The 22,186-nt window shown below is 41.7% G+C and overlaps 1 protein-coding gene across 1 annotated transcript in view; it reads left to right on the top strand.

Annotated features, from left to right (window-relative positions):
• Positions 1-22,186, top strand: part of pinx1 (PIN2 (TERF1) interacting telomerase inhibitor 1) — a 90,219-nt gene that overhangs the window by 11,821 nt on the left and 56,212 nt on the right. The window contains exons 4-6 of the mRNA XM_080192341.1: positions 1,234-1,306; positions 11,747-11,839; positions 16,030-16,130. Of these exons, the coding sequence (XP_080048467.1) occupies positions 1,234-1,306; positions 11,747-11,839; positions 16,030-16,130 (267 nt within the window). The remainder of the gene's footprint in view (positions 1-1,233; positions 1,307-11,746; positions 11,840-16,029; positions 16,131-22,186) is intronic.

Here is a 22,186-nt window from a genome sequence, read left to right as displayed (position 1 = left end):
TTTCTTCCCACGATAGTCCAATTGAGTTTAGTGGAGTAAAGCTGTTTTTATTTTATTCACATGCAAAATGACAGTTTTGGGAGAATTAGTGAAATGAAGGCTGAGACTTGTGCAGAGTTAATGGATACACTTTTAAAAAACGCTCTCTAGTTTTTCCCGCTATATTGAAACAAAATATTCCAACATTTCACGAGAATCTGTGAAGTCCAAACTCTGATTCCTGAACTATTGCCTTGTTTTCATTGAAACTTTGGAAGTGCTCTGTCTCCAAGGAAGAGTTCAAGGCCATTGTCTTCTCTCCTTCCCTATAAACAGTACATTCAAACATATAGTAATTCAGCTTGTGAGTTGCACTGGAAAGATGAATATTTTCTATGCAGTTAGAACTTGCAGTATTATGTAGACTCAAGAAATAAAATGATTTATAAACTGAGCCTATAAACTCCAGGGAAATAAAACTCAAAAATGTTGGAAATACATGATCAGTTTCTGGGGGGGAAAAAAAAATGCTGGAAATACGTAAGTCACAGAAGATCATAGCATCCCTACAGTGCAGAAGGAGGCCCATCGAGTCTGCACCAACTCTCTGACTGAGTATCTGACCCAGGCCCTCTACCCTGCTCTATTCCCATAACCCCACATATTTACCATGGCCAATCCACCTAACCTGCACATCAGTGGACTGTGGGAGGAAACCAAAACACTTGGAGGAAACCCCTGCAGTCAGGGGAAGAATGTGCAAACTCCACACACCGGTCACGGTGACCGTTGACCTATCCTGGAGTTGAGTCCGCCTGCCAGGTTTACTGCCGTAATGAACTGGATTAAATTCCAGCCTCTGGTTCAGGTCTGTGGCCTTCCATCAGAAGAATGATTCTGATGAAAGGTCAAAGATCTCAAATCTTAATTCTTTCTCTCCCTCTCTCTTACTCTTTCCCTCTCTCTCTCTCCACTCAGATTGCTGATTATTTTTAGCATTTTCAGTTTTTATTTCAGGTTTCCAGTTTCTCCAATATTTTGCTTTTGTCTGAAAGAAAAAGAGTTTTGGTTTCAGCCTTTGTTTCCAGGCTTTGCTGAAATATTTCATCTGTAACGTTAATAATCTTTTGGATGTTGATTAAATTGCTTTGCACCTTGAGTGTTTTAATTTGGATTTCCACTATTGACTACATGTACTTTTACTAATAAAGGCCATTCAATTTCATGAATGAATTGTTGCTTTTATTTTGTCAGGATAATTGGATTGCGCACCAAGATGAGTTTAACCAGCTTTTGTCTGACCTGAATGACTGTCATGCACAGAATGGCAAGTATTTTGTTTGGTCCTTTCAGTTCAATACATTGAAAGTTATTGGGTGATAGCCCTCCCATTGTGATGTGCAGAGGTCACCATTCCCCCCCCCCCCATCAAAAGCGACATTGATTGAGGCAACAATTTTGTGTATCTGATTATATCTCTTTATGTGGCTTATAAATGGAACTGTGGACTAAAGTGCCTGAACAGGACTCAGCTTTTGACACCAGAGAAAATAATACATGTTTATCCTCAAATGGAAAGTTAGTTTATCCTAGTTAAGAACATAAGAACATAAGAACATAAGAAATAGGAGCAGGAGTAGGCCATCTGGCCCTTCGAGCCTGCCCCGCCATTCAATAAGATCATGGCTGATCTGTCGTGGCTGTTTGAAGGTACATGGTTATCCCATTATCTAAAATTCCACAAGTTGTGCATTTAAATTAAGCCTTTAAATTAAATTTGTGCAAGTTCTCAAATTCATATATAGATCTTTCTGTAATGCTTGCAAACCGTGTGTCCACACCTCATTACACTGCTCCTGATTATCTTGGACCCTTTAGCACCCTCCCAAATAACTCCCTTTTCTACTGACGTGCAACCTGCAATGTTTTTGCTGGCAACCTTTTCTGTATTGTGGAGTTTTTCAGATGGGAAAAAAAGAGCTGCTGTTCTTACCAGTTCTGCCAATATGTGATTCCAGTCCCATAGTCATGTGGGTGAATCTTAAATAATGATCAAATTGACTTCATAGTCGGATAAACATTTAATAGTTGTGAAAGCTAATGATTAAAATCACTGATTCCCTGCTAATTCCTATAGGATTCTTAATAAAAACAGAATTTGGCTTATTTAATTTCCTTAAGCTACTGGCCCTGGTAGATATTGTATGCTGTGTTGCACAAAAGTGTTCCCTGCCAGGAAATATATATTTTGTGCCTTCATTGCTCATGTGTTGTTTGGTCTGATCCATCTCTTCTGGAATGGTGTTGAATGTATCCTGGAATCTCACATTTTATGTTGCTACCCAGGTGTTAATGATTTTGAGTAAAGTGCCAGTTTGGATTGCGTTCACCAGGTTGAAAATTTAGATTTACTTTTTAGTGTTGATTAATTTGAGAATTGGTTTGTTACCTTTGCCTGAGTATTCTGTAGATTAGATAAAATGCTGTGCAATACTAGATTCCTCTATTTGACACTGTACTTTAACTTATTGGGGAAGGGGAATAAAATTGTAGATGAATGAGAACATGAGCCAATTGCAGTGCATTGTCCTTTCTTAAGTTTCCACAGTGCTGTGGCTCAGATTTTGTGGTCAGCTATTGACCTTGAAGATAGCTGCCTACAAAGATCTAGTGGTCTCTATGGTGTGGATTCCCCTTTTCTTAGCGTTAGTTTGAATTTGGCACTAATTCAGAAGATCTCCAAATGTCCAGCAATGCTGATGAAATCAATTATGTCAGCAGCCAATCACAAAGTACTGTCAGCAGCCAATCACAAAGTACTGTCAGCAGCCAATCACAAAGTACTGTCAGCAGCCAATCACAAAGTACTGTCAGCAGCCAATCACAAAGTACTGTCAGCAGCCAATCACAAAGTACTGTCAGCAGCCAATCACAAAGTACTGTCAGCAGCCAATCACAAAGTACTGTCAGCAGCCAATCACAAAGTACTGTCAGCAGCCAATCACAAAGTACTGTCAGCAGCCAATCACAAAGTACTGTCAGCAGCCAATCACAAAGTACTGTCAGCAGCCAATCACAAAGTACTGTCAGCAGCCAATCACAAAGTACTGTCAGCAGCCAATCACAAAGTACTCTCAAACGCAGCAAACCAGGAAGTAAAAGTGACATTATTCAATTTTAATTAAAATTTTACAGAAAAAAAATTTGTTCTTACACATGGGATTTAAGATGGAAACTCAAATATTAAAAACTTAAAACATGTTTTTTAACATAATGGAAAAATTTAATATTCCACACTATAAAATTAGTCATTCAGGACCAATGAAGCTGCTCAGCAGCAATATTGAAGTTAGTACACTGTTTAAAAACACAGTTACACCTCATTCAAAAAGGTTGAACTTTTTCAAGAGTATTTACAGTAAGACAAATAAGACTGCAGGAGTCCCTCAGGGTTGCATCTTGGGCCCAACCATCTTCAGCTGCTTCATCAACGACCTACCCTCCATCATAAGGTCAGAGAGTTGAGGATGTTTGCTGATGATTGCACAATGTTCAGTACTATTTACAACGCCTCAGATACTGAAGCAGTCCATGTCCAAATGCAGTAAACCTTGACAATACCCAGGCTTGGGGTGACAAGTGGCAAGTACACATAAGTGCCAGGCAGTGACCATCCTCAGCAAGAGCGGATCTAGCCATCAGCCCATGACATTCAAAAGCATTACCATTGTTGAATCCCCCACTATCAACATCCAGGGTGAACATTGACCATTGATCAGACATATATCCATATAAATATTGTGGCTGCAAAAGCAGGTCAGAGGCTAGGAATCAGTAATTCACCTGACTCCTCAAAGTCTGTCCTCCATCTGCCATTTACAAGGCACAAGTCAGGAGTGTGATGGAGTAATCTCCATTTGCCTGGATGGGTGCAGCTCCAAACATACTAAAGAAGGTTGACACCAAAGGACAAAGCAACCCAATTGATTTGATACTACTTCCATAAACATTCACTCCCTCCACCACTGATGAACAGTGACATCATGTGTATCATCTACAAGATGCATTGCAGGAACTAACCAAGGCTCCTTGGGCAGCACCTTCCAAATCCATGACCACTCCCATCTTGAAGGCAAGGGCAGCAGATGCCCGGGAACACCACCACCAGCTTACCAGCCTGGCTTGAAACTATATTTATTTGTTCCTTCACTGCCACTGGGTCAAAATCCTTGAACTTCCTTCTCTAACAGCAGTGTGGGTGTACCTACGCCTCAGGGACTGCAGCGGTTCAAGAAGGCAGCTCACCACTGCCTTTTTGAGGGCAATTCGGAATGGGCAATAAATGCTGGCCTAGCCAGCAACACCCATGTTCCATAAATGAAGAAGATGAAAAAGTTTGGAGACTTTAATAATGCTCTCTCTGGCAAAGTATAGATTTCTGCCACAATGGCGAGCCTCTGCATCGTGGAGAAAATATTGAATCTGCCCAAAAATTGCAGTTCTCACCGTTTAACAGCAATTTGCATAAGGGTGGAGCTTAGCTTGGCAATGGGCATGAGTCATGGGCAGTGTGGATAGCGGCATGAGGTAGCATGGGTTGGCATCAATGGGGAGTGTTGAGGGCAGGAAGGCTGTGTTAATGTTTTATTTTTTGTTATTAATCTTCAGGCACAGTATCCGATTTGTGAGATAGACCTCTTTACCCAGCAGCCTCCTCAGTTCTTCTGGGTTGCCCAGCCTGACTGATCAGCACCCCCCACCCCCCCCCGAAAATCTGATGTGCAGGCAGCCATTTATAAAGATTGGGTTCACTGTGCCAGGAATGCTCCTGTCTACCACCCCAGCCAGGAACAAATATCTGGGCCCTAGAGTTACCCAGCTTCTGGATTTTTGTGTTTAACTGCTCATATATGTATATTCCAGAAGTTGGTGCCAGTTTCCAAGGAATAATTGTGACAAATGCTGACAGTTTAGCCGTCAATTATTACTGCAATATCTGAGAAACCGAATCCCTCTATCCTTTTTTACTGCTACTACTGATCATCTTCACATATCTGGGATTCCTTTCTATTATCAATAGCTCTCCCATTTTCCAGATCCTTCTCAAATCCTGCCTTCTCAACCACATACACGGTTACTTCCAATAATCTATTCTCTATTAATCTATTCTCAAAGTGCCTAAATCACTAAATCAAAGGTGCTATACAAATGTAATTTGTGAGATTGCTGTAAGTTGATTAGAACTGATTGTTATGGGGATGGGAAAAGATTATACTCTGCTGTTTCCTGCATTGCCAAAGTTGAGGAAGACAACTTCATTGTGATTTTAAACACCTACTTCAAGTTCAATGTTCACCAACGTTGATAGAAGAGAAAATATCTACGGAGCTGTGAGTGCTGTAGTTTCAATATGTGCATTTTGATTGTTGCAGCAACTACCTCACCACTGTTGAGTGTAAGGGACTTATCACTAGGGGGTGCTGTTGATTAACTTTTATTGTTTTCAATGATTAAACTGACGTAAATTTTCAATATTTAAGAGAGCAGTGGCGGCTGAGGTCATTGAATTTCAAGGCTGAGTTCTACCTCTGCTCCTAAAGTCCCATGTTCCTATGTTTCTATTTTTTAGTAGGGGTTGCATTTGCATTACCAACTGTATAGCTTAAGTCGGGAAATTTCTTGACTCACCAGACTTGACCTGGTACAAGGTACCCCAAGATGGAGGGAGGGGAGTTTCGCGAGTGCAGAATGCAACCAGGCCTACCCATCCCCGATCCCCAAAGCAGAGCATAGGTGGCTACAGGAGTAGATGGCTACTGAGCCCTGCCTCAGTTCTCATAACAGAAAGAAGTCTCACAACACCAGGTTAAAGTCCAACAGATTTATTTGTAGCAAATGCCACAAGCTTTCGGAACAGGCTGTCCCTTTGTCAGGTGGGTGGGAGTTCTGATCACAAACCTGACAAAACAAAAGTTTTTCAATCTCCCCTAGAGGCTAATCTCTTATAATGTCAGGCAAACTTCTATTCAGACCCCACATCAAAATAAACTATCGTTCAAACAGTGAATTTAGAATCTCTTGCTGAGATAATTGTAACTTTTTAAACTCAGGCAAGTATTCATAATGACAAAATAGTAGCTCTTTGGGAAATTCCAACAAAGATAAAGACCCATGATGGGTGCATCACCATGAGCTGCCACTACTCTGGTGAGCTGCTGACCTCTGGTGGCAGCTTTCGATGATGGGATTTCCATTCTGAGGTTCTTGATCCTGGGAAAGGAGCCATTGTGCCTCTAGAAAACTAATCAACTATCAGGGAGGTGGGGCAATCAACATACCATCAAAATTAGTTTGACAAACACAACACTTTGATATTTGTGATCAGGTAGACAGGAGATACCCAGAAAACAATTAAAGTTAAAGCACACAGGTCAATGGATTTGCATAACGTGATCAAAAGCAGAACTGTAACCAATTCAAAGTAACAATCTGATGACCCAATCGAAATGAGCACTTTGTAATGGGCAGACGCAACACGGTTTCATTAAAGGGAAGTCGTGTCTGACCAATTTACTGGAGTTCTATGAGGATGTGTCTAGGGCGGTGGATAGAGGAGAGCCGGTGGATGTGGTCTTTCTGGATTTTCAGAAGGCGTTTGATAAGGTACCTCACAAGAGGTTACTGCAGAAGGTCAGAGGACATGGAGTTGGGGGTAGGGTGTTAGCGTGGATAGAGGATTGGTTGTCAAATAGGAGGCAGAGAGTGGGGGTCAATGGGTGCTATTCGGATTGGCGGTTGGTGACTAGTGGGGTGCCCCAGGGGTCGGTGCTGGGGCCTCAGCTATTTACCATTTATATAGATGATCTGGAGGAGGGAACCGAGTGTAGGGTGTCGAAATTTGCTGATGACACCAAGATTGGGGGAAAGGCAAATTGTGCGGAGGGTGTGGAGAGTCTGCAGAAGGATCTAGATAGGCTGGGCGAATGGGCCAGGAAATGGCAAATGGAATTTAATGTTGGCAAGTGTGAGGTGGTCCACTTTGGTAGGAAGAATGGTAGGAAGGACTATTACTTACGTGGCGAAAAACTGCAGCAGGCGACGGTGCAGAGGGACCTCGGGGTCCTTGTGCATGAGTCGCAAAAACCCAGCCTGCAGGTGCAGCAGGTGGTCAGGAAGGCGAATGGGATGCTGGCCTTCATAGCGAGGGGGATTGAATATAAAAGTAGGGAGGTCTTGCTGCAGCTGTATAGGGCATTGGTGAGGCCGCAGCTGGAGTACTGTGTGCAGTTTTGGGCGCCGCACCTGCGCAAGGATATTTTGGCCTTGGAGGGAGTGCAGAGGAGGTTTACTAGGCTGATACCGGAGTTGAGGGGGTTGAGCTATGAGGAGAGGCTGAATAAACTAGGCTTGTACTCGTTAGAGTTTAGAAGAATGAGGGGAGATCTCATTGAGACGTATAAGATGATGAATGGGATGGATAGGATAGAGGTGGAAAGACTCTTCCCGCTCAAAAAAGACAGTAGGACTAGGGGGCACAGCCTCAAGATAAAGGGGGGGCAGTTCAGAACGGAGTTGAGGAGGAACTTCTTCACTCAAAGGGTGGTGAATCTCTGGAATTCTCTGCCCGTTGAAGTGGTGGAGGCTGCCTCGCTAAATATTTTTAAGAAGCGGGTTGATGGGTTTTTGATAAGAGAGGGGATTAAGGGTTATGGGGAGAGGGCGGGAAAGTGGAACTGAGCCACGACAGATCAGCCATGATCTTATTGAATGGCGGGGCAGGCTCGAAGGGCCAGATGGCCTACTCCTGCTCCTATTTCTTATGTTCTTATGTTCTTATGTAATGCAAAAAAAAATGTATGAACCGATGATTAGCAGAGTAGCTTGGAAGCAAGCTGTAATTACAGCCACGAGTTCTGTTCTCCCTCATGCATGTTGAATAAAGCTGTTTTTGTTGAAGTTCTACATTGTCTGGGAAGACTCAGTTCATTCATTCCCTCCTACAGCACCCAAGATTAATATAGATGCAGTGGGAAATTAATTGGTGCTGTTACTGTATGGGTCTAAAGTGTCCTTGAGATAGAATAAGGTGTTCTTTTTCAAGATGATTAAAACACAGGACCCTAGGGAAATGTTTTATGACTTTTCTAGGAGGAAGTGGAAGTGGAATTATCTCTTACAGATTTTGCACTGCAGCCAGTTTGAGGTCAACATCAATGATGTTGCTATTTGAATGGAATGTTGGTAGTTGGATTTTAGGAAGCGAAATGCAACATATTTGAATTATCTCATTTTTAACATCTTTCGTCATTGAGGTGAATGTAAAACACTAGAAACAGGTACAGGAATACGCTAAATACTCCCTTGAGCCTGTTCTGCCATTCAGTAAACTCACCAAAACTCCACATACCCGCTCAAGTCTTGTATATTCTTTATTTTCTTCGGCTCCAAAAATCTGTCGATCATAGCCTTCAAATGTTATCATCAACTGAACATCCACAGCATCGGGCTGGAGAATTCCAAACATTCTCAATCCTGTGAGTGAAAACTTTCTCGTCATCTCAGTCCTCAATAGCTGACCACTTAGCCTGGGACTATGTCTCTTAGTTCCATCCTCTCCATATCTACCCTGTCAAGCCTTAATTATTTTGTATGTTTCAAAAAGATAACCTCTAACACTTCTAAAACTCAGGAAAGATGAGCTTAAGTCTATTCAACCCCCATTCATGTGCAACCCTCTCATACCAGGAATCAATCCAGTGAAAGTTCCCGCACACCTTGCAACCCGTTGAGTATGGAGGGCAAAACAGTGCAAGGTATTCCATGTATGGCTTCACCCAAACCCTTTTGTCAAATCTCTTTTTGAGGTGCAAGCATTGTTCATGATACTTGTTCCAGAGAGAGTCTTGCAGTGTTGGTCTGGGTAATTGGATGATCTCCTACGGGGTTGCTTGAGTCTGTGGACTGGTCAGTATTTAAAAACTCTGACCAGCCTGAATGCGTACGCCATTATAGTAACTGACTTCATTAACAAATGTGTAGAAGACTGTTTGCCAAAGAAGCAAATCCAAGTGTTCCGCAACCGGAAACCACAGATGAACAGGGATATCCACTGCTTGCTGAAGTCCAGGTCTGAGATGTTCAAGTCAGGCGACACTGACCTATACAAGAAAGCCAGATGTGATCTAAGGAAATCCATCAAAGACGTCAAAAGACAATATTGGACCAAGCTAGAGTCCCCAGCTAGCCACACCGACCCTGGGACAATGACAAGGTCTGCAAGACATAACGGGCTACAAGATGAAGGCATGTAGAAACGCTGGCTCCAACACAACCCTCCCTGATGAGCTCAGTGCATGCACTTGTTATGAGCAAGAGGTCAGCGAGAGCATGCCCTCCATCCTGGAAGCCCTGGATGAACCTAAATCTGGGGTCACCATTGTAGATGTCAGAGCAGCTTTCTTGAAGGTCAACCCACGGAAAGCAACTGGCCCGGAATGGAGTACCTGGACGTGAACTCAGATCCTGCGCGGATCAGCTGGCCGAGGTATTCACAGACATCTTCAGCCTCTCTTTACAACAATCTGAGGTCCCTGTCTGCTTCAAGGAGATGACCATCATCCCGGTATCTAAGAAAAATCAAGCAGAGTGTCTTAATGACTATTAGCTGGTGGTTCCGACTACCATCATTATGAAGTGCTTCGAAAGGTTAGTCATCACACAAATCGGTTCCAGCCTCCCGGACTACCTGGATCCACCACGGTTTGTTTACCGCCACAACGGGTCCACAGCAGATGCCATTTTCCTGGCCATGCACTCAACCCTGGAGTACCTAGATAACAGGGACCCCTAAGTCAGACTCTTATTTATTGACTACAGCTCAGCCTTCAACACTATTTATTCCCACGAAACCCATCTCCAAACTCCATGACCTGGGCCTCGGTGTCTCCCTCTGTGACTGGATCCTGAACTTCCTAACCCACAGACAACAATTAATAAGGATGGGCAACGACACTTCCTCCACGATCATCCTCAACGCTGGTGCCCCACAAGGCTGTATTTTCAGCCCCCTGCTATTCTCCTTGTACACCAATGACTGTGTGGCCAAATTACCCTTCAGTTCGACTTTCAAGTTTGCTGACAACATCACTGTAGTGGGATGGATCTCAAACAGAGTACAGGAATGAGAAAAAGAATCTGGTGAACTGGTGCGGTGAGAATAATCTCTCCCTCAATGTCAACAAAAGGGGGGAGATTGTCATTGACTCCAGGAAGTGTAAAGGAGAACATGTCCCTGTCTACACCAATTGGCACCAAGTAGAAAGGGTCAAAAGCTTCAAGTTTTTAGATGCCCAGATCATCAACAACCTGTCCTGATTCCCCCATGCTGACACTATAGTTAAGAAAGCCCACCAAGGTGTCTACTTTCTCACAAGACTAAGGAAATTTAGCGTGTCAACTACGACTCTCACCAACTTTTACAGATGCACCATAGAAAACATTCTTTCTGGTTGTATCACACTTGATATGGCTCCTGCTCTGCCCAAGACCCCAGGGCACTACAAAAGGTCATGAATGTAGCCCAATCCATCATGCAAACCAGCCTCCTGTTCATTGACTCTGTCTACACTTCCCGCTGCCTCGGCAAAGCAGCCAGCGTAATTAGGGACCCCATGCACCCTGGACATATTTTTCGTCCACCACCTTTCTTTGGGAATAAAATACAAAAGTCAGAGGTCACTTAGCAACTGATTCAAGAACAGCTTCTTCACTGCTGCTGTCAGACTTTTGAATGGACTTACCTTGCCTTAAGTTGATCTTTCTCTACATCTTAGCTATGACTGTAACACTACATTCAGCACTCTCTAATTTCCTTCTCTATGAACCGTATGTTTTATCTGTATAACATGCAAGAAACAATATCTTTCACTGTATGTTAATACATGTGACAGTAATAAATCAAATGAAATCACTTATTTGTTGATTATTTTCCACATGTTTTCCAGTTTTACTATCCATTATATCTAGTTTGTATCCTTTCTTTGGAAATATTCTAGACAGTAAATTCAACCAGGTTTTTCTGGGTCATCTTTTCTCTTCAGATATTTTGAATATGCATTTATTTATGTTTGTTTTTATCTTCAGTTGTCAGCATGATTATCAAATATCCCGGTTACATTTCTGTTTTTAACCTTTAAAGAAAAATTTAGTTTCAAATCTGATGTGCTATTTTCCCGTTAACATTGAAAAAATCCTTCATTTATTTCACTAAAAAAACACTTAATTTTGGGGGAATGGGGATTTTATGATTGGTAACGGAATCATGGATATCAGTAAGCAAAACTATAGTTTTTCAAACAGAGGGTAAAATGTGACAGAAGAACTAAGCAGATAATCGGCATCAAAAATTCTTTGTGATTATTGTCCAACTTTAAGAATTTGATGCAGCTCAGAGAAGTTGTATGTTCTGAGTTTTGCTTTGGAATCTTACTCTTGTTGAGGTTAAATAATTATGTTTGCTTTTCTCATTTTCAGATTTGGGACTGAAGTAAGGAGATAGTTGAACTTGGTAACTAGTACCATTCACGTAGCACCCTATTTCATTCCAACCACAGAGCTGGATAGTTGACTAAATGTTCACAAATAGGAATTCTCCGAGCCTTTCCTTTTAATGTTGCCTAAATGAATTTGTTTGATTGAGTCGTTAGTCAACTTTTGTCACAGACCATCTTATTCCTGTCTAAATGTTCTGGATTTTTGTTTTTGACAGGCTCACGAGTGGCTGAAGATAAAACTACGTTTAGCCTTGAAGAAAAATCTAAATCTTCCAAGAAACGAGTTCACTACCAGAAATTCACCAAAGGTGAGATCAAGTAGATCGAGTACAAAAGCAACATAGTGCAAGTTCTGGAAATCTAAAATCAAAATAGAAAATGCTCGAAGTACTCAGCAGGCCCAGCAACATGTATGGAGAGTGAATGTTTCAGGTTCATCAGAATGGTCTAGGACTCAAAACTAGGAACAAAGTGTGGCATTGTGTGATTGATACCATACTTGTCCAAATGTTGACATTTGAGTTTCAATTATTGCTATATTTCAAGTACTAGTGCTATGATACTTTCCAATTAAGAAGATTTGTAGTTAGTATATGTGGTATGATATGCTTTGGTGTAAATTACGGGTATGTTGTTATGGTTATTTGTATTTGCTGTAAGAAATAATTTTTTTATACGCAAACATGTCAGAATTAGTAATTACAAAATACTTGGGCAAAACTTTTTCCCGAGGTGCTCACTCCAGTCCCCCCTCCCTATGAGTTTTTAATTATGATTGAAAGATTGGAAATTTTGTCTTAATATTTTACAGGTAAGTTGGAGAGTTTGCAACAATTTGAGTTGAAAGAGCACTTGAGAATCTGGCTCTGCAATTTCAAATGTTGCTTGTAAAAGATGATTACCATTTTTTTGAACATTGACTTTCCACTTAGGAAAAATTATTGAAGGAAAATGTATAAGTGACACCTAAGCTTTGATGCTATTTGGAGTTTTAGCTTATAAATTTCATTTTTAATTTGAGAATTTATTCATCATCAACACCACTTGTAAGATAGATGTTACATTGTCAGTCATGCAATAGTTTGGAGTTCCCAGGACATGTGGACCACAACAATCTCTTACGCTAAGGATATTTTGCAGTTAATAATTAATCAGATAATTAATTTTCCTCAGCAGTGTGTAATAGGATACTTCAGCTAATGAAAAGAAAGCGAATGAATGTAAATAAACAACACCCTTGTAGAAAGAATTATATAAATATATGATTTAATGTGAAAATGGTTGATGTAATTTTGGGAAAAGCTACTATGCTGTTTCTGCTTTTTGAGATCCTGGTTATTTTTTCACAGATCTTTTGGTCTATGATCGCTGTTTTGTGCTCATCTGTAACCTTGATGAGAAACAAGGGAATACACTTAGCAAAATTGTTCATTCAGCAGATAAAAAGTCAGAGAGCTTCATAGCATTACCGGATAGATGGGAATTTCCAGCCTCCCTTAAGGGATCTCACTCAACAATGGATGGATCAAAACTAGAAAAGTGTACATGAAGCTCTGGGGTGTCCACTGTTGTTGGGTAATATAACTAAATTGATGTACCATTAGCTTGCCTCTGCTCCACAAAAGTAGGTTAAGATGAAGAAGATGCTTTGGCCTGTTTGATGTCTTTGTTACAGGACAGTCGTTCTACATCTTTTCCTTTGATTATGTAGAGATTTCTTAAATAAGCCCATTGTCCTGGTTATTTGCCAACTATCCAAGTCCATGGAATTCATAGTAAAACCATTTTTAGAAGTAGGTAGAGCTGAGCTAATGACCCTGTTTTCACAACAACATGTGCTCATTGTACAGTGATCGTGATTAGGAAGCTTGGCTGACTTTCCTCCCACTTGCTGCCCCATTTTTCTAAACTGAGAGCATGGAGATTAATTATAATGCCAACATTGCTGTCCTTGCTGGAATTAAACTGTATGGTGGCACAGTAGTTAGCACTGCTGCCTCACAGCACCAGAGACCCAGGTTCGATTCCTGCTTGAGTCACTGTCTTTGTCGAGTTTTCACGTTCTCCCTGTGTCTGTGAGGGTTTCCTCCGGGTGCTCTGGTTTCCTCCCATAGTCCAAAGATGTGCAGGTTAGGTGGATTGACCATATTAAGTAGCCCCTTAGTGTCAGGCAGACTGGCTCGGGTAAATGCATGGGGTTATGGGGATAGGACCTGGGGTAGGATTGTGGTTGGTGCAGACATGATGGGCAAAGTGGCTTCCTTCTGCACTGTAGGGGTTCTGTGATTCTATGATAAACACTGGACCATATTGGCGTAAAGGATGCTATGTCATGTACTTCTCCTCTGAGCAATCAAGGGAAAATGTATCTTGATTGGAAGAAAATAATGGACTAGTTGTATTGTTGCACCTATATTCAAGGATGTACACTCCAGTACCACTCAATCTTAACGAAGTTTATTTCTTCCTTACAGGAAATACAGTAACAACGTGTACTTATTGTTAGCCAGACGGTTTAAAAAAAAAACACAATTTATAAAACAATATTGAAGAACTTCATAATACTCCATGATTGGTTTAAAGTTTATTCTGACTATATTAGATATATTGTACAGTTGCTTGGGTTTGTAAACTTTTCTTGATGACCTTTATCTGATAGAAATTATGAGTAATTAACTGCTGACAGAGGATTCCTAATTCTGGAAGTGTTTCATCTGACAGGTACAGTGCAGTCGTTAGGATACTGGACTAGCAATCTTGAGATCAGGTGTTGCCCTTTGCCAAGTTGTGAAATTGAAATCAGTAAACCTATTTATTGTACCCTGGCATTGGAAAAATACGAATGGAAGTTGTTGAATTGGTATTTTTTAAGCAATTGTTTCATGAATGTCTGTTGAGAGAGAGAACCTGTCTTCCTCCAAATGTAGTTCACTCTCAACACCTACCATTATAGCCCAGTGGCCACAAAGGTTACAGTGCTCCAATGGTGAAGGCCATCATCTCCTACTTCAGACAACTAAGGATTGGTAATAAGTGTAGCATTGATAGTGTTTCCCAAACTCTAAGCATACAGTTTTAAAATAAGTTACTATAGTAGACTTTTCAGCATGTAAAAATTAATTTGCAACTTTATTTAATGAGCGTTTGTTCTTTATATTGTGCAATTTTTTAAATCTTTACACGAAGCATTGAAACTTTCAGAACATGGTTTGGTTTTGTGAATGTCAAGACTGGGATTGGAGTTCTGACACTTCTAAATGAAAGCACAAGATGATCTCTCTGTTTACAATAGCTAGATAAGTTTATATTTTATAACAATGATAACAAGTGTTCATTGTTCATGCAAGTGTTCATACAGCCTTTTATATGATACATCTTCCCCCCCACCCCCCACCCACACAATTAGCAAGAACAGGAGCTCTGTTTCATAGAGAAAATTATGGCCCAGATCTTTGGATCATTGGATTGCTGCTACGTCTGTAAATTCTCCTTACTCTCACTGCTGCGTTTCTACCAGGGGTTTTCCACTCCTGACTTTCACAGAAAAACACAGCATAGCATTTCTCAGGGAACTCTGTTGAAGCAGACTAGAGTTGGGTGAAGTCAAGACACAGTCCCACTTTTTAGAGCACTAGCTGCTGTATAGTAAGTTTAAAGATCATTTTGAACATTTGTGAATGGGTGAGTGGGTGAGCTGGGTAGGGGGCAACTCGGTGAATGGGAAGTTAGAGTGCAAATCAAATAGTTGGGAGAGGTGAGAAGGAAGGTACTTTGTCAAATGGGTAATAATTGGATTGTCAGGAGGATTGGTAATGTTGATAAGTAGGATAATCATTTGATGATTGGGGTGGATCGTCATCAGATGGTTGTGAGGCGTGGCTAGAGGATGGTTGGATGGTCAATAGATGTAGCTGGCTTGGACAGGATGTTGGAGAGGAGAGGGAGTAAGGTAGGAAGAGCTATTTGGGTGAGGTCAGGGGGTAGTTTGGTGGCGGAGGGGGGAATACGGTGTGGTCAGTTGTGCAGTTACCCAAGTTGGTAGAGTACCTTTTTAACCTGTAACTTTCCTAGGGAGCTATTCAGGTAATTACAGTGGAACTGTCTGAACTCTGACTCAGAACTTAGAGTTGGAGACTTCTCTGGAAGGCCCGGGCAGCAGAGGAATTGTCCGTCGGAATTTGAAATTTCCCAGTCAATTCCCATGTAGGTTCACATATTAGGACTTCCGCAGGTCCCGACGCACATCTTCAGCCGCACATCCAGGATGGGGCTCTGATAATCCAGAGGCTAGAAGATTTGGCCCATGTCTTTGTGCTGTCCATTGATCCAACGCATCATGTTGCTGAGTGGGAAAATGGTGCAGTCATTTATAGCTTTTTGATGGAATGATGACTGTTACGTGACTCTGAAGAGGCCAGCAACGTTCAGATGGATTTGAGAAGTTACTGCATGATTTTTAACTGGCATTGACACCATTATTTAAATGTTTGGATTGTAGGAAAGGATCTGTCTTCCCGAAGTTTAACAGATCTTGCCTGCATTTTTGGAAAGCGCAGCGGAAGTGTCAAAGAATCCAGAGATCAGGAAAAGCAAGTGAATGTAAGATCTTTTACTTTAATTATTAATGTACATACAAGAACTTTCCTTATTCCCCTTTCTCCATCACATTTTTATTTACAGCTGCATATATTTACAGAGCTCTTTACTGGCTAAATAAATACTCCCCTCTCCCTTGAAATGTGCTTTGTGGAATGAAACCACGTTTATGAAAGGGTTATTAGGTAAATTCAGATAAGTTGTTTCCACTGGTTAGTGAACAGGGATGCAAGTTTAAGATAATTAAAAGAGTTGACGGAAAATGGAAGAAAACTTTCTTTTACAAGGAGAATGGTTGAAATATGAGATTATGCTGCAAGTTATTGCTGAGGGACTCTATGAATTCTACCGGAAAACCTGTTTGTTACTTGAGGACGTTCAAGAGTATGGAAAGCAAAGAAAAATGGGATTAGATTAACATAAAGAGGAATTTCTGAACAGACTTGATGGCCTGAATGGTCTATGTCTGTGCTAAGAGACAATGGGCTTTTTAAATAAATCTAATTTTTACCTTATGGAAGTGATCTTGCTGCTTATTTGAGCAAGGCATATCTTTATTTGTATTGAAGACAAACTGCTATAATTTCTCCTCATTCATGAAAAGAAAAATGGAAGCATCTATAAGGGTCTCAAATCCGATAAAAGGATTGAAAGATATTGGATTAAAAATTGCAAATGTGCTTGCTTGTTGCTCACGTATTCAAATAGAATTCCTGCTCCATGTTTTTCATTCTATCAGTTCCTATCAAATTAAACTTCCTGAAACTCAAAGTTTTTCTCTCACTTGGTTCAGACACCATTTCCTTCCTTTTCCAGCTGCGTTTCCTGATACAGCCTTATCACCGGAGAAAATAATGTTGAATAGACAGGAGGTTGGCTTAGACCACTCACAAGCTTTATAATTAAACAATATGTTCCTGAAGGAAAATTGAAATGTGGGGGTGGGGTGTCTCCTGTTCGGCTTAGGTACACTGACCTCTTACAATTCAAAATAATTCATCCTGATGCCTTGGTATAACTCAAGATGTATAGTGCATCTTATTCCTGCATATGGTGGAATTGAAACTCAGTAAAACATCTGGAAAATTGTCGATTGTCATAAAACTTGTCTGGTTCATTACTGTCTTTTAGAGAAGGAAACCTGCCATCCTTACATGGTCTCCTCTGTATGTGACTCCTGATCCACAGCAATGTCAGTCTTAACTTCCCTCTGAAATGGCCTAGCAAACCACTCAGTTGTATTCACTGCTACAAAGGAAACAAGAAAGAATGAGACTGGACAGACCACCCAGCATCAACCTGGGTATCAGAAACAGCAATGGAAAACTGATCTAGCAAAGTCCTTCCTGTTAACATCTGGGGGCTTCTTCCAAAATTGGGAGAGCTGTGTCACAGATGCGTCAAGCCTGATATAGTCATATTCATGGAGAGATAATGTTCCAGAACGGCCGTTACTGTTTCTGGGTATGTCCTGTCCCAACAGCAGAACAGGCCCAGCAGAGATGACGACACAGTGATATATAGTTGGGAGTCCTCAACACGGAGTCTGGATCTCATGACGTCTCATGGCACCAGGTTAATCATGGGCAAGAAAACCTGCTGCTGATTATCGTGTATTCCACCCCCTCAGCTGATGAGTCTGCTCCTCCATATTGAACACCACTTGGAGGAAGCACTGAGGGTGGAAATGGTGTAGAATGTACTCTGGGTAGGGAGATTCAATGCACATCACCGAGAGTGGCTCGGTAGCACCACCTTAGACTCAGCAGGCCGAGTCCTAAAGGACATAGCTGCTGAACTGGGTCTGTGGCAGGTAGTGAAGGAACCAACAAGAAGGAAAAACATACATGACCTTATTCTCACCGACCTGCCTGCCACAGATGCAGCTGTCCATGACAGTATCGGTGAGGATGATCACCATAGAGTCCTGTGGAAACAAGTCCCTCTTCATGTTGAAAATAATGTCTGTTGTTTTGTGTGCCACCACTATCGTGCTAAATGGATAGATTTGGAACTGATTTAGCACCTCAAGGTTAGGCATCCATGAAGTACTGTGGGATAGCAGCAGCAGAGTTGTACTCTACTACAATCTACAACCTCATGGTCCGGCATATCCCCCATTCTAACATTACCATCAAGCTAGGGGATCAACCCTAGGTTAATGAAGAATGCAGAAGGACATGCCAGGCCCACCAAAAGTTGAGGTATCAACCTGGTGAAGCTACCACACAGGATTACTTGTGTGCCAAACAGCTTAAGCAGTAAATAATAGATAGAGCTAAGTAATCTCATAACCAATGAATCAGATCTAAAGTCTGCAGTTTTGCCACATCCAGCTGTGAATCAACTCGCTGGAGCAGGAGGCTCCACAAGTATCCTCATCCTTAATGATGGAGGAGATCAGCAAATCAGTGCAAAAGATAAGGCTGCAACACTCAACAATATTCAACCAAAAGTGCCGAGCGGCTGATCCATCTTGGCCCCCTCTCGAGGTCCCAGCATCACAGATGTCAGTTTTCAGCTAATTCAATTCACTCCACATGACGTCAAACAATAGTTGAAGACACTGGATACTGCAAAGGCCCTGACAACATGCCAGCAGAAGTGCTGAAGATTTGTGTTCTAGAACTTGCCATGCCTCGAGCGAAGTTGTTCCAGTACACTGGCATTTACCTGACAACGTGGAAAATTGCCTGGTTATGTCCCATACACAAAATGCAAAAATGCCTGTTTTCTAAGAATTCTGTTTTCAACCTGTCCTGGCTGATCGCTTGCTGTGCAATTCCACATAAAATTCATCCATGTGGACAGAACAGGGAAACAGCTCTTTGGTTGTCAAAGTTGGAGTGATTCAAACTCAGGACAGTGTGCGAGAAATGAACAGGACAATCGATTATGAGGGACAATTTCTCAGTCAAACACATGATCTGGTGAGAAGGCTATGAAATCGTGTGAATTCCTGACCAGGTTGCTGACTCTGGAATTGGATTGGCAATGCTTTCTTTTTCTCGTGGCTCTGGCATCACAGAAGCCTTCAATAGCTGACTTAAATCTTTGCCCTAATTTTAAAATTCCTGCATGCTGGTTTTTAACTTTCTGGTTTATGCTGTGATATTTTTTTAACTCTTTTGCCATGAGTTTAGTGCTTTGATTTTAAAATAAATGGAGCTGTCAGAAATTCCGATTGGTGGGGTGCCGGTAACACACTTTTAATCATAGTTTGTTACCTCAGGTCAGATGTAGTGTTTAAATATAGCTTTACGGTAAGCCTTATGTTGTATTGTGTTGATGCATAACCTAACATGGTTAGAATTTCAATAACCAAAACCAATCAAATTATGGTAAAGGAGAACATTGTTATAGAGTCAAGAAAAATTCTCAAGGCTTTTCTTCATACATGGTGTAACTACACTATAAATTGTATTTTGTCCTTTCCCATGGTTATTGATAAACCTGCTTTATCACGTTGATGGGTTTAGCTGGCAAAGTAATGTTTAGATGAAATATAACATTTGTATTTTCATACTTCTGACTGGATATTTCTTCCTACAATACATCAGATGCATATATGATTCAACTGGTTCTTGTTAGGGTTTCACAGGAACCAAGGCCTTTGTCTGAGGTACTGATCATCATTAATTAGTCTGGGGGTTGACACAAGGCTCATTTGAGGAGACATCACAGCTGAGTGCAAACTTTGGGCTGTATTGCCCATCATGGTGCTGGGGCTTTTGCCTCTGAAGGCAGAGACCCTGCATCTGAGAGCCACTGGTCAATCAGAGAGCTGACAACTCTTTAGTCCTACAAATACCACTGGGAATGGGAGCAACATTGAGCAGCACAGTGATTAGCACTGCTGCTTCACAGCGCCAGGGACCTGTGTTTGATTCCCAGCTTGGGTCACTCTCTGTGTGGAGTTTGCATGTTCTCCCTGTGTCTGCGTGGGTTTCCTTCTCCGGGTGCTCTGGTTTCCTCCCACATTCTGAAAGACGTGCTGGTTAGGTGCATTAATCTAAACAGATGCCAGAGTGTGGCGACGAGGGGAATTTCACAATAACTTCATTGCAGTGTTAATGTAAGCCTTACTTGTGACTAATAAATAAAATTTAACTTGAATAAACTTTACTGCAGCACCTCAGCTGACCTGGACCAGTACCAATGGCAGAGAACCGGGAAGTGAGCATACGTCAAGCAGGTCCCAGCAAGGGGTGGGGTTGTAGTTATAGGGGATGGTGGTGATTATTATTGAAGGAGGGGGTGTGAGTTTGGGGTCTTCTGAACAAATGGTCCATACTGCTGGGGCGGGGGAACATGAGCCTACAAGGAGGCCGCCAGTTTTTATGGGTGGCCTTTGCACGTAGCACCCGTCCCCCACTCCTTGCAACTGGTATTGAAAAGAAATATCTAATGAATCCTAATTAATGGTTAAATCAGGGAGCCTCATGCTCCCTATTTAAAGCAGCCCTGTCAGACTCCCAGCCTGCATTTAGCAGGGAGCAACTGGAGAGCTGGCTGTGTACAGATGTATGGTGTAAATAAAGTAACTTGGTGACGGGACTTTTGCCTCTGGAATTATTACAGTCAGGCAGGCGGCGGTCTCCCCATTCCCCATCTTCCCTCCTAATTCCAAATGTTCCCACTTTCCACTCCCCTCTCCCCCATTCCCAGCCTGTTCAGGAGGCCAAAGTAAATTTTGCCCCTTCTCGCCTGAACATTCATAGGCGCTGGGCAGAATTCTCCCATCCGGGATTAAGCCCTGTGCCGTGGATAGGGAGTGTTTCCCAGTGGGAAACCACGTCATGTGTACCGACCCTGCCCTCATTAATGATGTGTCTGGGGCTTATCACCATACTTAGTGCGTGTCCTCTTGTCACATCTGAATGCTATGTTAAAAACCGTCCAATATCACTGTGGACTGACTGTGGACCTCTTGAAGAGACAAGGTGGATCTCCATCTTGAGACTGGAAGATGGACGTCCTCGATGACAATGAAACTGGAAGCTTCACCTGATAGATGCTTCTTCCACACGTTTCAAGGTCTAGGGTGGCTGGTGGCCTCCATACTGAACTCTAGAGACAGCCTCAGGCATTCTGTTGGTTGTCCCCAACTTCTGCGTGCTATGTCTTTTCAGGCGTATTCTGGACCAGCATGTTTTCCTGCTGGCATTGTGTCAATTGAGCATGGGGAGAATATTCCAGTTAGGTTTTTTGTTGACATTATTATTTTATTTAGTTACTGTGATTGTTCTTCCATTATTACTCACAATATGGTCCACTCAGCTAGTCCACTTCTGGCAAGAATTACAAGTAAGTGAAGTTCGGAAGATAATATTGGTTAGTAAAGACCTGCAATTGAAGTACTGGTCTTACTTCATTTTGATAGTACGTTTTGCCAGCTTGTTGTTCCTAACACTATACCACCACTTCCAGCTGAGAGGGTTCAGCTTTCATTAGTTGTAGACTTGTTTCCGGAGGTACAGTCTCTTTTTTTCTATGTTGGTAAAGGGCAGGAAGTGCATAAATGCCTCACTGACTTGAGTGCTCACTCTAACAGTTTAGCTGAAAACTGGTAATCCAGGAAGTTCAAATAACCATTGACTCATGACCCTAAGTTGAAGGTACAAAATCTTTTTACAAGATCTTTTTAAAAAAGCCAGACAGGTTAAAAGAAAATTTGAGAGTATTGATAGATGCTTGAGATTCGTGGCACTGGATGTATGGTAACTTATTTCAGTACTGCTTTTGATTTGTAGCTGATGCATTGCTGCACAGTTTCCAAAACATATAACTGGTACTGATAAATTGGTGGGAAAATTCTTTAGATGCGTATGAATTGAATCCAAATAAAATGTTCTGGGTGATTGAGTTTCTCAGAGACTTTGGTTTAGGAAAATCAGAGTTTTAGAAAGCCCACGTTAACGGAGGGAGCAGGAAATCTGACCTGCATTTTATTTCAGCCTTATTTGTTAGAGTATCGATAAAGAGCGACAACAGGGCATATTTTAAGGCTTAAGGTCAAGGCTTACAGACCGTAGAGTTAAAATGGAACATTCTTGAAC

The sequence above is a fragment of the Carcharhinus amblyrhynchos genome, chromosome 7 (assembly GCF_965287045.1).
Source record: "Carcharhinus amblyrhynchos chromosome 7, sCarAmb.v2.hapA, whole genome shotgun sequence".
NCBI lineage: Eukaryota > Metazoa > Chordata > Chondrichthyes > Carcharhiniformes > Carcharhinidae > Carcharhinus > Carcharhinus amblyrhynchos.
The sequence above is the reverse complement of the archived record's forward strand: the minus strand, read 5'-3'. Positions and strand labels throughout refer to the sequence as shown.